Source organism: Hyperolius riggenbachi, chromosome 12 (assembly GCF_040937935.1).
Source record: "Hyperolius riggenbachi isolate aHypRig1 chromosome 12, aHypRig1.pri, whole genome shotgun sequence".
Lineage (NCBI taxonomy): Eukaryota > Metazoa > Chordata > Amphibia > Anura > Hyperoliidae > Hyperolius > Hyperolius riggenbachi.
Genome location: NC_090657.1, coordinates 113,075,308 through 113,092,181, shown reverse-complemented (window position 1 = coordinate 113,092,181; position 16,874 = coordinate 113,075,308). Strand labels below are relative to the sequence as shown.

General features: G+C 45.0%; 1 protein-coding gene across 1 annotated transcript in view; it reads right to left on the bottom strand.

The window, feature by feature from the left end:
- Positions 1-344: 344 nt before the first annotated feature.
- LLGL2 (LLGL scribble cell polarity complex component 2) overlaps positions 345-16,874 on the bottom strand; it is a 269,216-nt gene continuing 252,686 nt past the window's right edge. Inside the window, 1 exon segment of the mRNA XM_068264456.1 lies at positions 345-779. Coding sequence (XP_068120557.1) covers positions 775-779 — 5 coding nt within the window. The 3' untranslated portion in view covers positions 345-774.

Genomic DNA, 16,874 nt, shown 5'->3' with positions numbered 1-16,874 from the left:
TCCATCTTGCCTTTTCTGGGGGAAAACATTCTATGTTTTCCCCAAAATTATGTTCCAATTGAGGGTGACCCATATTCATTACCATGATGGTGACCCATAATCTCAACTGAGCAGCAGTATAGTGGTTCACTCAAGATTGGGATCTTCCTAAGGCAAAATTACCTATGCTTTTTTCTCACACTAATCTTTCTTATATAAATAAGACCACATGATCATTTGAATCCATAAATAACAAGAGTACTATGTCAAAAACAATATGCATCTGTCCCATGTTCATTCTACATTCTCTACGAACCATGTGCAATGTTCTATTCTTTTGGAAAAAATAAGCAAACACCGATAAGTAGAAGGAATGTGTAATTTATTGTTGTGCAAAGACAACCAAAATAGTTACTTCCTACAAAAATAGATTGCATGGCAGCAAAATCACCGGGAAGCACAATAACCCAATAAATTTAAGGCACCCAGTATCAGGGCAGCTTACACTACATTTTACAGTATAAAAACAATGCTAAAATTAATCAGATTAAAATACTTTATAACATTAACAACAGTTTGGCTATTTTCCATTCCTACCCACAAAAAGGTGTAAGGCAGTAAAATTCACCACTTTATAAAAATTGTTTTCATTTAAAACAGTTAAAAGGGATATGTGCAGAATGGATAACATATGGCCACGAGGATTCCAAAGTCTGTAGTAAAGTGCAGATTCTTCCATCGCAACTTATTTCAGATTAGTGTATTCATGATGTGGGTGCTTGGTCAGTGTTCGCGTCATTCTATTTTATCGGGAAAAACAAAAACAAGCGTCACTCATAAAAAAGCATGATGCAACATACAAATTATGCCCCCACTACAGTTAATGCTGTCAAATAAAGCCCTTGAGCTGGTCATATTTGTTAATTTCATAGGTACTTATGTCTATTAATGAATGGCAAATTTGACCATGCCCACTAATGGCATGATTGCATTCTGCAGTCCTTCCATTGTCTTTACAGTGATCACTGTAAAATGAATATAGCTTTCTGCTTAAAGGGAAGGTCCAAGCAAAATAAAAAAAATGAGCTTCACTTACCTGGGGCTTCTACCAGCCCCGTGCAGCCATCCTGTGCCCTCGTAGTTACTCACTGCTGCTCCAGTCCCCCGCTGGAAGCTTGCCGACCTCGGGGGTCGGCGGGCCGCATTGCGTACATTTTTACGCATTCCCGCTAGTGCAGGAACATTAAGACATACATTTTTACGCATTACTGGTTCAATGCGTAAAAATGTACGCATTAAACCAGTAATGCTTAAAAATGTATGTGTTAATGTTCCTGCACTAGCGGGAATGCGTAAAAATGTAAGCAATGTGGCCCGCCGACCCCCGAGGTCGGCAAGCTTCCAGCGGGGGACTGGAGCAGCAGTGAGTGACTAAGAGGGCACAGGCTGGCTGCACGGGGCTGGTAGAAGCCCCAGGTAAGTGAAACTCATTTTTTTTTATTTTGCTTGAACCTTCCCTTTAATTGCTTTTCAGTTTAGCCATTCCTCCAGTCCCCCAACTTGACCATACTTCAGCCTCTGTATGGAAAAAAAGCAGCTTCATAAATGAAGTGATTCTGAAGGGACTCCTCAATCACTAAATTACTTCTCTATGTGAGTGGGTTGGTGCTTCAAACTGTTTGACACTAGGGATGATCAATGATATGTAAATAATTTATCCTTGCATTCAAATTTAAAATTATATGAAATTGGACTAATCAGAATAACTTTGACAATTTTATTGGTTAAAGCTCCAAAACATTTACATGAAATTTGGACGCAAAGATAAATTATTTGCATGTCACTGGATCATCCTCCAGGTGCCGTACACTGTCCGAGTTGCTACCAGGGAATACAAAAATACACTGTTGTCCCAAAGGGACCAACCCTATAGGTAAAAGGCAATGAGTGAGATAACTCTACAGATTAAAAACAATCTGGTTCATAGACAGGGAATCCAGTCAGATATCACCTGTCACGGCTCACTGGTATATGTATACCTTGACAAACTAAATATAAGGTCTGTCGACGAGTGGAGGTCTTTGCTCATCCCCCACACTCACCTAGTGGTGTGGTGTAGCTATTCCACTCTCAAACAATGAACCTGTAACCTAGTTGGAGACAGGCAGGCTGGCACTGGGGGTCAGTGGTGTGAATACTGCCCACCAATGTCTGAGGTCGAGGCCTGGCTGTCACCCACTAAAGCGGAGGAACAAACAATAGTGCAGTGCTATTTACAGAGTGTATGCATATAGGACTTTAACATGTTTCACCCAAACGGCTTTTTCAAAAAGTGCTGTACATATATACATTGGTAAGTGCACCCCCCACCAACATAATGCCCCCCCCCCCCCCGCACATAAGCCCAAGTCAGAGCTGAAGCCACCACGTCTGGTGCTAACTTTTATACTGGTATATCCTGATGACAGTAAAAAGGGGGTGTGGCGGACGTATTAGTCCATGCCTATTGCTAGGTTGTATAAGGTTAAGTACCTCCATCCTGTTGTGGCGTTCCAGAGCCCTGTACTGTGCGTACATCATGCTCCGTAGATTGGTTGTAACCCCGGGCAGTCACTTCCGGGTCGCGCGATGACGACTTCCGTGTCGGCGCTGCCTCGGAAACCGAACGCCTTGCTATCCAATCAGGACATTGTCTGTATTTACGAGTGGTGTTGCCATAGCAACCACCGCTCGTGATTAGTATTAAGACTTGTGCAGCAAAAGGGTATAAAGGGGATGCGACAGTGTACACGTATATGCGCATTCCCCTGCGGCCATATAATCCACATTATACCATCGAGCAATCATGTGTGGGACATGCCTCCAAACATTATGTGATGCATGAAACTTCAAATAAACCCACATCTATATGTATATATGGACAGGCACTCTACCTGCCAATCGCACCTGAGGTTTGGATGTGTCGCATTATTATAATTAATAAGCTGCACGTCTCTTTCTGCAATAGTTCACGGTCCCTATTATAAAAATGTTCTAACTTAGACACTGATTCAGTTTGAATACATTGCTACAAATCGTCCACCCATAGTGTGTGCAGACCACACACAAAAATGATACTGAACAGATGCTCGTATCAACATATGTCCTGTAAACCAGGAACTCAGGTCGTTCTTATACCGGGAGATGGATGATGTAATGCTATAATCTAACCATCAGAGTATATTTGTAAATGTTGGAATGTTACAGGAAGCAGGCAAGGCTGAAATCCTCATTGAGGCCATTTGGAGCAATGGTATCTAAACGATAGATCCATTGCGATTCTATTTGTGTAAGTCTCCTGTCCAGATTCCCCCCTCTGGCGTTTTTCTTCCATTCCTGTATCCCCCAAAAACAGATATCAAATCTCGATCGAGGGTGTACTTGATTCATATGCCGTGCTACAGGGGTATCATTTCTGTGTTTGATATCTCCTATATGCTCTAGTATACGTTCTTTTAAAGCTCTTGTGGTTTTTCCCACATACATCAACTCACACTTACACCTTGCGGCATACACGACTGCTCTGGTGTTACATGTGATAAAGGAGCGTATGTCAAATACTCTCCCATTTGTGGTCGAGGAGAATTGTTTGATAGTAGGCATGTATCTACATGCTTTACATTTACCACAATGAAAGGAGCCCTGTGGTTTTGTGGGTAACCATGTGCCCCGTATTGGCATAATTTTTTGAAACGTACTATGAACAAGGATATCCCTTAAATTGGATGCACGTCTGTATGTAATTGATGGGGAGAATCCTAGTCAGGTCTTTATCTTTTTTCAATATCGGCCAATAGTGTTTCACAATGTCGAACACTGCGTGTGACTGTTCAGTGTACGTTGCCACTAACCTAGGTGGCATCCGTTGTGGGTTCATCGTTAGATCTTGTGATGTATGTGTGGAGGAGGTTTTTTGCGTATTTGATAGAGTTTCTTGTCTGGATGTCTGTTTGGCTCTCACATAGGCTCTCTCTATCCCTTGATCTGGAAAGCCTCTTTGTCTGAACCTAGAGGTGAGTATTTTACATTCGTTTTCAAACGACTGTTCACTGGAACAGTTTCTGCGCGCACGCAAGAACTGTCCAGTGGGTATGCTCTTACGCAATGATTTAGGATGGGAACTGTCCCATTTAAGTAGGGAGTTCGTAGCTGTTGGCTTCCGATAAATATCTGTCTCAATCTTACCATTCTCACCAATCGTGATCGTAAGATCTAAAAAGTTGATCGTTCTTTCATTTATTTCAAATGTAAATTTCATTCCAATGTTGTTTGTGTTTAAGATTGATACAAAATCAGTAAATAGCTTGCGTGTTCCTTCCCATAAGATAACAAGATCATCTATGAAACGCCCCCAATACGCTATATGCGCAGTGAAGAACTGCAGGTCTTCCGAGAAGACTATTGTGTCCTCCCACCAGCCCAGGAACAGATTTGCATACGATGGGGCACAAGCCGTCCCCATCGCACTGCCCCTGAGCTGCCGGTACGTCCTCCCTGCGAACCAAAAAATATTGTGTGTTAGTATGAATTGGAGCAGATCAATCAACGTTTCATTATGTTGTGCGAGGTGAGTTCCTCGCGTGGACAGGAAATGCCTCACCGCTTTAAGACCTAAATCATGTTGTATATTGCTATACAGTGCCTCTACATCGATGCTTGCTAGTAGCGTGTTGGGTGCTACTGTCATGTCCTGTAAACGTAACAGGACATCCTTGGTGTCCAAGTAGGACGGCAAGGATTCCACAAAAGGTCGGAGGAATTTGTCAATGTATTGGCTCGTTTGGTCTGTAAAGGCCCATACTCACGAGTGACATTTGTCGCCGCAACACGCGGCGCGCGCGTGTTGCGGCGACAGGTCGCCCGTGAGTATGGGCCGCCGCACGCGCGCGCACCCCGAACTGTCGCCCGTCGCTCATGTCGCCAGGCGATTGAAACTTTCAATCGCATGGCGACAGTCGCCCGCTGCCCCCCCGCCGCAACTGTCGCTAGTCCGCGTGAGTACGCGGACTAGCGACAGCAACCTCCATGTAGGTACATGGAGCTTCCGGCGGGGGGAGGAGGAACGTCAGCGACAGCTTCCGCCTTGCCGCTGGTCCCTCTTCCGCGTGTGTACGCGGAGGGACCTGGCGAGAAGCTGTCGCCGGCCTGTCGCCCACACGCTCACGTGTGCTGGCGACAGGCCACATTTCTCGCCCGTGAGTATGGGCCTTAATGCTTTCCCGTCCAGACACTATAGGTCTCCCCGGGGGTGGTGTTCTATTCTTGTGTATCTTGGGGAGTGTATAAAAGACTGCCATTACTGGATGTTCTGTAGATTTTTTTAGTCTCTCATAATCTTCATTGTCTAAACCTCCTCTACCAACACACAGTTGTAATAGATTTTGTAATTCATTTTGGTATTCAACAAGGGGATTACTAGACAACCTGCTGTATTGTTGTTCATCTCCTAGTAATTCCATACACATCTCTTCATACATCAATCTGTCCATGATTACCACGTTCCCACCCTTATCTGCAGGTTTGATGACTATTTGGTCATTTTTTTCTAAGCTGCTCTAACGCTAGTCTTTCCTCTCGTTTGAGATTGTCACGTATTGGGGTAAGGTAGGTATCCTTTTCTAGTTGTCTGACCGCTCTCGTGACCATCTCCACAAAGGTGCTGATCTGTGGATATTGTGTCAAGGATGGACAATATATACTCTTTTTCTTTTCCCCACTAGGGGGTGCCAAAGTGTCAGTTCCCTCCACGTTCTCTCTCACTAAGTCCTCAAGTGCCGCTAAAGCATCTTTTTCAAGTTTGTTTGTTTTTTTGTCTTTTGCCTCTTTGGACTCAAACATTTTAATGAGCGCTAATTTGCGGGCAAATAAATGGATATCCTTAACCCATTCAAAGGCATTATATCTAGATGAGGGTACAAAAGACAATCCTTTCGACAATACTGCTTCTTGTGATGGGGATAATGGGATAGTAGACAGATTAATTACACGCATGACATTGATTTCTTCATAATGTGTCTCTATGTTGTTTACCACTGATGTTGTGCTTTGCCTCTTTTTTGTCCGGTATAGCCCCACTGTTTTCTGTCCCTTAGACCTTGTGTCTGAGGTGTAACTGTCTGTGCCTCTATACCTGCACATTGTGGGTCTGGTGTTGTGAGCGGTGACTCTAAAAAAACCCACTCTGTGGGTTGGCTTGTTTCGGGTGTTTCTTGTGATATTTGGGGGGGTATTTATTTCTGTTTTTGTTATTTTTCTTCTGTCCTTTTGGGCGATTAGAGCCAACAGATGTACTTGATTCACATTCAGATTGTGTGTCTGTATCTGATACCCCCACTGGTTGTTTCCCTTGCCTCCCTAGATCTTGAGTTTTCTCAGCCCACGTGTATACTTTGTTGTTTTTGAAATCTAGGCTATCACGAGCAAACTTTTTTTGTTTTCTGCTTTTAATTTCTTCTGTATACGCGTTAACTTTCCTCTCCAATTTAGTTTCAAACTTTTCAAAGTCAGGGTGTCCTGATAGTTCAAGTAACACCTTTTGTTCTCCTTGTAGTTTATTGCGTATTTTTTCAGAGAACCTCAATTCATAGTCGTGCAAATATTTCATTTGGTCTAGGGTTTGTTGCGTTTTGAGTTCTTCCCACCCCTTAATAAAATCGGGATCATCAGCGTGTGAAGCACCCCAGTACAGGGCTCTGGAACGCCACAACAGGATGGAGGTACTTAACCTTATACAACCTAGCAATAGGCATGGACTAATACGTCCGCCACACCCCCTTTTTACTGTCATCAGGATATACCAGTATAAAAGTTAGCACCAGACGTGGTGGCTTCAGCTCTGACTTGGGCTTATGTGCGGGGGGGGGGGGGGGGGGGAAGCATTATGTTGGTGGGGGGTGCACTTACCAATGTATATTTGTACAGCACTTTTTGAAAAAGCCGTTTGGGTGAAACATGTTAAAGTCCTATATGCATACACTCTGTAAATAGCACTGCACTATTGTTTGTTCCTCCGCTTTAGTGGGTGACAGCCAGGCCTCGACCTCAGACATTGGTGGGCAGTATTCACACCACTGACCCCCAGTGCCAGCCTGCCTGTCTCCAACTAGGTTACAGGTTCATTGTTTGAGAGTGGAATAGCTACACCACACCACTAGATGAGTGTGGGGGATGAGCAAAGACCTCCACTCGTCGACAGACCTTATATTTAGTTTGTCAAGGTATACATATACCAGTGAGCCGTGACAGGTGATATCTGACTGGATTCCCTGTCTATGAACCAGATGGTTTTTAATCTGTAGTTATCTCACTCATTGCCTTTTACCTATAGGGTTGGTCCCTTTGGGACAACAGTGTATTTTCATCCTCCAGGTGGCCATCCAATCTTTTTCATCCAATCTTACCAAATCTATGTAGTATAAGGGTAAATTGAGTGAATACATTGAATGGATAATTTAGGCACCCACTTATATTATATAAAAATGGTAAGATTGGATCATTCGTGGCTACACAACCTTCCTGCTAACCTGATCATAAACCAGCTACGCTTCTTAACGCAGACCTCCAATGTAAAATAAGACAAACACTATCAGCAAAGGCAGCAACATTTAAAGAGGAACTGTCGCGAAAATCTTAAAATTTAAAAACACATACAAATAAGAAGTACATTTCTCCCAGAGTAAAATGATCCATAAATTACTTTTCTCCTATGTTGCTGTCACTTACAGTAAGTAGTAGAAATCTACCATTACCGACAGATTTTGGACTAGCCCATCTTCTCATAGGTGGCTTCTCAGGGCTTTCTTTATTTTTAAAAGCACTTAGTGAATGGCAGTTGCTCTGTCCAACTGCCAAAATAGTGTACAGTGAGCAGGGAGGCTGGCCAGCATCATTGTATTAATCATTTTCAGGGAATGTTTTGATAAAGAATAAAAGGTCATGCTGAGAATCCCCCATGAAGAGATGGACTAACCCAAAACCTGTGGGAAAAGTCAGATTTCTACTACCTGCTGTAAGTGACATGTAACTTCCACATGGATTTAGCCATGCCTTTCTAAAAACTTTCCATGGTCATTTTTTGCCTACAGACTGCAAAAAGAGGTTATCTGTGGGTGGAAGGTGCAGCCTGAGAGGTCCTCTGCTTCTTTCTGTGCCACTGAGCTGGCCTGTCAAAGCGATGAGCAGTAAAGTAATGCAGTGCAAGTCACACAGTATATGACATTCCAGAGCTGTCAAAATGCCTCTTTGCTGTATTGAGTAAAAAAAAAAAAAAGTCAGTGGCTCTGGCTTTTTATTTTACTTTAGAATTTACAGTGGAGGTCCACCTAAAATGTATCCAAGGCAAATATTCATATAAAAATGAGATCATATCTACCCAATACCTACCCTCCTGCCCCCCCCCACCATTGCCGTGCAGATCCTTGGAGCTTGTGGAATATGTTATTGTGGCTGCGCTCCTCTTCATGCACTGCCATACTGCGCCTGCAAATGTGCCCGCGCAGTATACCGAAGCTGCTCACAGGCGCAGTATTGCCATGCTCCTGCAAGAAGAGGAGCATAGTCACAATCATAAAGAGGGACCAAGGCAGCAGCGGAGGGCTCCAGGAGTATGTGGGGGAAGTCTCTGGAGGGAGAAGGTGGTAATGTTGCATTGGATGCAATTTTTTTTGTGTGTGTGTTGGTCTTTTTTATTGTAAATCATGTTTCTGCATCCTGCCTCCTGAGACATCCGATTCACATATTTAAGACCACAAATGAGTGTTTTGCAAGCTACTGACTCATAGATTTGTTTAAACTTTCCCAAGTTTGATCATTTTTAATTTTTTTTTTTTATTTTGATTGACAATTTTCAGTCGGCTACAGGCTCTACTGTAGGGACGTCCTACACCTAAACTGGGAGGGTGCTGCTGTGCTGGGGAGAAGATGGTTAGTAGGTTGGAGGACTTTTTAAACTAGGACCTGGGGGAGCAGAGACTACATGGGGTTTAACAGAGTAGATAGACAATGGGATCCTGGGAATATAGAGGCTTGAGAGAGGGGTATGGGAAGCTCAAAAAGTATGGAGGGGACCAACCATAAGGAGGTGATTAAACCTTCTACTGCTTCAGTATGTGCTACAAAAAAAGTAAGGTGTGGTGGTAATAGTATAAAACGCAAACTAACCAATGTTAGAAGCCTTCAAAATAAGATTGGTAAACTAGAGTTGCTGATGAGAAATAATGACTGATGATGTAGGCATAACAGAAACATTGATGGATGCTAACCATGATTGGATGGTAAATTTGGATATTACAGTGTTTTTAGAAAAGATAGATCCAGGGGAGTGGCCGGCAGCCGAGGAAGATGGCCGCAATTTAACCTCGCTCCGCACCCTTCAGCTGCATCTGTCGTAATCCGACCTGCCTTTAGCATCCCACAGCTAACTAACTATATCAGACCTGACTACAGACCCTCTTTCACGGGATACCGGAATCAGGCTCATCAGACCCGACGGGAAGCAGATACTCGGCTCTCCTTGAATCACAGAGAACACCCAAGATGGCGCCAGGGAAGAACCAACGCTGCAAGTCTCCGGGCCCAGCTTCAGACGATAGCAGTGTCTCCTCACTTCGTCTGTCTACCAGATCGAAGAAAAAAAGTTCAGCCACCCCACGAGGTGCCACAGGTGAGTGTGCTCGTGACCAAGCCCTGATAGATCAGTTTGAGCAGTGTGGAGATGCATGTAATGTAATACGCCAAAGGGAGGGAGGGAGAAGGAAATGGCATTGATTCCCAGCTGTGCAAGTGTTCTGCAGCCAGACATGTATTTGTGGGGGTGCTTTGCTGGTGCTATGGAGTGGCTTGGGGGTGTTCTGGCACTGGCAAACAACCCCTGGAGCCACCCCCGGCTCTATTAGCTACTACCATATTTTTCGGACCATAAGACCCACCCAGGTTTTGAGGACAAAAATCAGGGAAAAGTTATATAACTAAACCTAGGCATGTCTATGGTGCAGGGGTGTCTTATGGACCTTTTACCCCCCAAACTGTCTCCAAGCTACACTACATTTAATCCCTGCTGCACCCTACCACTTACACTACACACTAAACTATACACTACACTAACCCCCTCCTGCCCTCCCAACTAAGCTACGCTATGCTATCAGCACCAGTTCAGCTCTCACCTGATCCTGCCGCCGCGCTCCTCCCATCTCTGTATGGCTTGTCCAGGTGCCCCTCCTGTCCACCGGCATCTTCTTAGGCATCCTGATGTCAGCGTGACCCTGGTGCACATGCGCCTCTCATCTAACTAATGTGGGCCAATGCAGAAGACAATGCGGAAGAAGACAAAGACCACATGGATGGGGGAACCAGAACTGTACAGCGGCAGGTGCCGCTGTGTACAGCTATGCCAGGACATGCCACCCACGCTAGAGAAGAAGAGGAAGAGGAAGAAGAAGGATGCCTAAGAAGATGCCGGTGGACAATAGGGGCACCTGGACAAACCAGAGAGAGGAGTGCGGCGCTGGATAGGTAAGAGTTGCTCCCTGCGCACCTCTGCATGGTTTTTTTCTTTAACCTTCAGACCATAAGACTCCCCCCCCCAAGTTTTGGCGAATAAAAGGTGCGTCTTATGGTCTGAAAAATACGATATATAAATGATCGAACAACAAATGGGTCAAGGTCTTCCTAATATTAGCAGAAGTTGATTTGCCCGGCATGAATCCACATTGATCGGGATGAAGAACGTCTCAAATAATTGGTTAAAGCCTTTTTGCCAATAATTTTGCAATGATCTTTTAATCACAATTTAGGAGTGATATATCCCTATAGGAAGAGCAGTCAAGGGGGTCTTTCCCAGGTTTCAATGGGAGGATGACTAATGCCTGATTAACCACTTTACAATTCTGCACTCTGCAGCTTTAACAGTTTATTGTATGGCCACACAACTTGGCACTTAAGTTAATCCTGCCTCCTTTTCTTGCCAACAACATAGCTTTCTGTTGGCATCTGATTGCTACTGAGAAGTTTCCTTTAATTAATTTTTTTTAATCATTTTGATGCTCATTTACTTTAAATTTACTTTAAACTCCCCCCCCCCCCCCCCCGAGAGTCAATCAGTATCATCGCCTCTCATAGGCATTAGCCTATGAGAGGCGATCATCTTGTGAGCCACTCGAGGGGACAAGCCAGTGACAGAGCTGTCCCCATACAGCGCTGCAGGAAATTGCAGCGTTGTACATGTAAATAACGGCTGTTTCCTTTTTATAACAGCCTGCTAGCCACAAAATTTCAGTTTTTCAGAAGACAGAATACAATTTTAAATGCCATACAGGCAACCTGATTCCCAGCGTACACTAGCAGTAGCTGAGCCAGCTGTGAGGCATAATAATACTTCAGAAGGTGAAGCCCTCCAAGGCTTTCATTTAGTGTGCCAGTGCATGCATTGTCAGTTATGGGCTTAAATAAAAGAAAATACCTTCTTCTGAAGAAATAAAACATTTTTAACAAGGAGGATCAGGAGCAATCAGAAGTTATAAGTTAGGTGAGGCAATATGGTCATTGTGACAGCTGATATGCGTCCAGTCCAAGATAAAGAGTATGAGTGCCAAGTGTTCCGATACCTTAAAAGGTCAGGAATGGCCTAGTTCCACTTGTATAGGTCATCAATGTTCTTGCTTATATTGACCCCCAGGTATTTTAGATGATAGGACATGTAATGGAATCCAAAGTTAAGTGCAATTTTGGTTAGCTTCAGAAGCAACAAAAGTGAAACCATATTTTGTAACTTTCCCAATCTTAAAGTGAACCTAAAGGGTGAAAAAGTGCTCATGGGGGTACTTACCACAAGAGGAGTAAGCCTTTGGATCCTAAAGGGGCTTCCCCCATCCTTTTCAGCAGAGACACGATTCAGCTCTGGGACCCCTGAAAGTCAGCTTGTCACTGCTGCACGCATGCGTACTAGCAACTCTCCGTACAGGCTCTGCAGGAAATGGCCAAGCCAGATCGGGTCTGCTTTACTGCGCAGCAGTCTGAACCTGCACAGTAGAGTGCATCCTGCCAATGTAAATATTATTGTACTGTACAGTTTGGAGGTGCCAGTGCTGACTAAGGACGACTGAGGAAGCCTCATTAGGATTCCAGAGACTGGCTATACACAAGTGGCATCTGATCATACACAAAGGCGATCTAGCCATCAACAAGCGAGATCAGGCTACCCCCACATACCTCCCAAAAATAAGCCCTAGCACATCTTTTGAAGGAAATTTTAATATGACGGTGTCTTATTTTCAGGGAAACAGTAGCCTCTAAAGGGATGAGACTTATTACTGATGTACTTATCTGCTTCCCCTCGTGCTTAATGTGTTCTATACTATAACACATTAGAACTCTATTGAAGCCCTTTCAGGTTTATCGGTTCATCAATGTTTTTTCCAGGTCAGTCTCAATTTCATTAAATTCTCTTAGGATATCTTGCACAGGACCAGATATAAATATAAGCTTTCCTTGCCCCCTCTCAATTTATTCATCTTAGAGGGAACCCAGAACTCCCAGGAAACTCTCTCACTGATCACACTAGGTCCTCTGTAACCTCATGTCCTATAAAACCTATAGCTGAAGTTGTTAAAGAGACACTGAAGCGAGAATAATTCTCGTTTCAGAGCTCATAGTTAGCAGGGGCACGTGTGCCCCTGCTAAAACGCCGCTATCCCGCGGCTAAACGGGGGTCCCTTCACCCCCAACCCCCCCGCAAAATCAACGACCAAATTGGTCATAGATTTTGCTGCTCCTAGAGGCAGGGCTAACGGCTGCAGCCCTGCCTCCAGTCGCGTCTATCAGCGGCGCATCGCCGCCTCTCCCCCGCCCCTCTCAGTGAAGAAAGACTGAGAGGGGCGGGGGAGAGGCGGAGATACGCGCTGACAGACGCGCGTGGGGCAGGGCTGCGGCGGTTAGCCCTACCTCAATCCGGAAGAGATCCCCCGCTGCTCGGAGGGGATTTCGGGGGGTCAGGGACTCTCGTTTAGCCGCGCGATGGCGGCGGTTTAGCAGGGGCACACATGCCCCTGCTAACTATGAGCTCTGAAGCGAGATTTATTCTCACTTCAGAGTCTCTTTAACAGGATTAGAAGGGGGAGAACAATGGAACACCTGACCTTCTTGGTGTATGAATGAGAGGTACTTTTAAAGGAATACTGTAGGGGGTCGGTGGAAAATGAGTTGAACTTACCTGGGGCTTCTAATGGTCCCCTGCAGACATCCTGTGCCCGCGCAGCCACTCACCGATGCTCTGGCCTCGCCTCCGGCTCACTTCTGAAATTTCAGACTTCAGACTCACCAGGAGTGTAGTGCGCAGGCCCAGACCATACTGGGCCTGCGCAAGTACGCTCCTGGTGACATCAGCGGGAGCGAGGACACGGCAACGCAGGCGCAGTGGTTTTCAGACTTTAAAGTCAAATTCCAGAAGTGAACCGTAGGTGGGGCCGGAGCATGGATGAGTGGTTGCGCACAGGATGTCTGCGGGGGACCATTAGAAGCCCTGTGGACTATCAAGTGCAGAGCAGAACATTGTTTAATTTATCCATCAAGTAAGGTCTGAATAATGGGACAAAAGTGGTTGAATAGGTTATGGTTTATTATTTTGAATTTTTATTATATTTTTGTTTTGCAAGATGAGCTATAAAACATCTATGCAGTTTTAGATAACTGTCATTCCAAATCAGGAAGCGTCCTACCAAATTCAATTAAGTTTGGGATAGATGGCTCAATAAATCTTAAATGTATAGTTTTTTAATGCTAGCTTACTGTACTAGTGTTTGTGATTATACAATGTATACTGTTTGTCTCTACCATCCTTCAATCACCGGTCATTTAAACCTGATTCTGTCACTGATTGATTGTGACATTGTATTTGCCACATATCTATGCAATTTCTATTGAAATGCCAAATCCTTTAATAAACACTTGGTTAATTATTATTTTTTTTACTTAACACTTTACTTGTAATAGCTGAATAACATTATATATGGTTGTGGTGCGAGTGGCTAAATGTCTCTCCTCCTCTTTTTTTTGGGGGGGGGGCAAATTGCCCAAACAGGGTTCTCTCCCGACCCCCAAAGACAAGGTCCATATACAGTTAGGTCCATAAATATTTGGACAGAGACAACTTTTCGTAAGCTGTTGTCAAAGAAGAAAGCGGGTTGGCACTTCTGTGAGAGCGGGTACGTTGCAGTGGTTCTTTTGATCCCTCTTACAGCTGAGCGTGCTCTGGTGGCAGGATTTATGATGTAGCTGGAAGACAGAACACTATGAAGACCGGCACTGCTGTAAGCTGTGTTTTAATAGGATTTTGATTGTAGTACAAAGACATGCAGCGTGACACATCGCAGTGCTGTGGTAGTACAATTGTGATAAACAAATCAGGAGGGATACCTGGTGGTGCGGTGGGTGCCGGGTGGTTCTAAGCCTGACGGCCCTTTCGCGCACGTCTGCGCATCTACGGAGGCTACGAAGGGGGGGGGAGGGCGGGTTACCGTTATTTGTAACCTAATGCACGTAGCGGCAACGTGCCGCTAGTCTGCTCCGCCCCTCAACTTCCTACTTTAGCCAGAAGACGGCTGGAACGCAGCACGTCCCAGCAGCGTCTGACGCAATGGCGGCGGACGCGCACTGGATCTATTGATCAGTGAAGCGTCTATTACGCTTAGCCGCACGCCTGTGACACAGTCAGGGCCGATCTGGCGCCATCTTGTGTCCTAAATTGAGAAAGCATCTCCAATGAGGCATCAGGGTAAGGTGGGTGAAATATAGGAGGATGAGGGATGAAAATAAAGACAAGTGTAGCATAGAAGTAGGAAGTGAAAAAGCTAGAAAGTGATAGATAAAGTGTCCTTGTTGCATCATTGTAGAATGCTGTCTCGGTAGCAGCAATATCATATGAGAGACAAATGTGTCGTAAAGTGAAGTGGCAGTGTGCCACTTAACATCTGTTGGGCTAAAAAAAGTAAGGAAGGTGATTAAAATCAAAAGACAGGGTTGGTTGCCAGATGTATCGGCCCTGAGGGTCAGCACACAAGGACAACCAAGCCTTCTTGGAAAGGTATGGAGAAAACAGGGGTCTAGGTAGTGGGCAGTTAGTACATTAATTCAAGGATTAGTTAGGAACCGAAGGGAGAGGGGAACATAAAAAACCCCGAAGAGATACATCAAAACCCCTGGATAGGCATCATATAATAAAAAAGGGGGGAGTCATATAATTAAGGGTCTAGGAAGCATGATAGGTCCGTGTAGTCATTCAGGCCTTAAGGGCCCATAGCATTGGTCCTTAAGATTAATAGGACCTCCTCTCTTTTCAGTTTCTTTTCTCTATCACCTCCTCTGGTGGGCAGTGGAACTTGTAGTAAGCCTGCAAATGTGAGTACATTGGGGTCTCCTTTATGGTTATCTCTTATGTGATCTATTACTCTGGGTGATCCCTTGCCAGAGCTTATGGAGTTGTAATGTTCTCGAAACCTTTCTCCTATAATTCTGGTGGTCTCTCCGATGTAGAATCTGCCGCAGGGGCACCACAGGGCATACACCACGTATCTGGTCTTACATGTGACAAATGCACGCACGCGTTGTCGAATTGGTCCTATCTGTACTTCTGTGCCCGTAACCATTTGCCTACATGACTTACATCACCACATCTGTGGTTGCCTCGTGGTTGACCCCCGCGTAACCAGCCACTTCCATCAGGGGAGCTGAATTCACTTTTACTCACTAGAGATCCAATAGTTGGAGATCTTTTGAAGGAAAAAAGAGGGCCATCCTTTATTAATGGTTTAAGGCTTGCGTCTTGTTAAAATGTCCCAATGATTGGTTATGGATTCTTTTATGGCATCCGACATAATGGTGTGCTCAAAGGAAAAAGGAGTTCTCTTCTGTTCGCATCTCGTCTTAGTTGCCCCTCTCTGAAGGAGGTTCCGTCTATCCTGGGATAAGGCCTTTTTGAAGGCTTCCTGAACTAATAATTCTTCATAGCCTCTGGCAATTAGCCTGGATGCCAGCTCCTCAGACTGGCGGCGGAATTCCACGTCGCTCGCGTTGTTACGTCGAAGTCTGAGGAACAGGCCATAGGGCAACGCCTTGGTTACGTGTTTAGGGTGAAAGCTTGATCTGTGCAGTAAAGAATTGGACGCGGTGGGTTTCCTGTATCCCTTTGGTGTCAACTTATCGTTATCCACCTCCAATTCCAGGTCTAAGAAAGCTACCCTTTCGTGGCTGATAGTGGCTGTAAATACCATATTGCGTTTATTCTGGGTGATGTATTCTAAAAATTCGAAGAAGGATTCACAAGTCCCGGACCAGAAGACAAGGACATCGTCCACGTACCTGGACCACATCCTAAGTTGCCGCCCGAAGGGATTGCCAGTAGAATGAATATGCAGCTCCTCCCACCATGCCAAAAATAAATTGGCATAGGTGCAAGAGACTGCTGTGCCCATGGCAATCTTAACTAGTTCCCCGCCCGCGTACAGTATATCTACGCTCCTTTGGACTTCACTTCCCCGCCCGGAGCATAGATATACGTACCCCCGCCGCTACCGCCGCTGTCCGCTCTCCCTCCCGCGATCGTGCACGCCGCTGCCCGCTCGCCCGGAGATCAATGAACGGGAAAATACATTCCCGTTCGTTGATCTCTGCCCCCGCAATGATCTGCTGCTTTCGCTGAGCAGCGCGATCATTGTGAAAAAGAAAAAAAAATACCAGCCTCTTTGTACTTCCTCCAAGCTTCCGGAAGGACGCTTGGAGGTCGCATTAAACTGTTGCCATCTTGTGGCCAAATAGTAAACTACACCCTAAACTATTTTTCACACACACATACATTACTTATACACAAA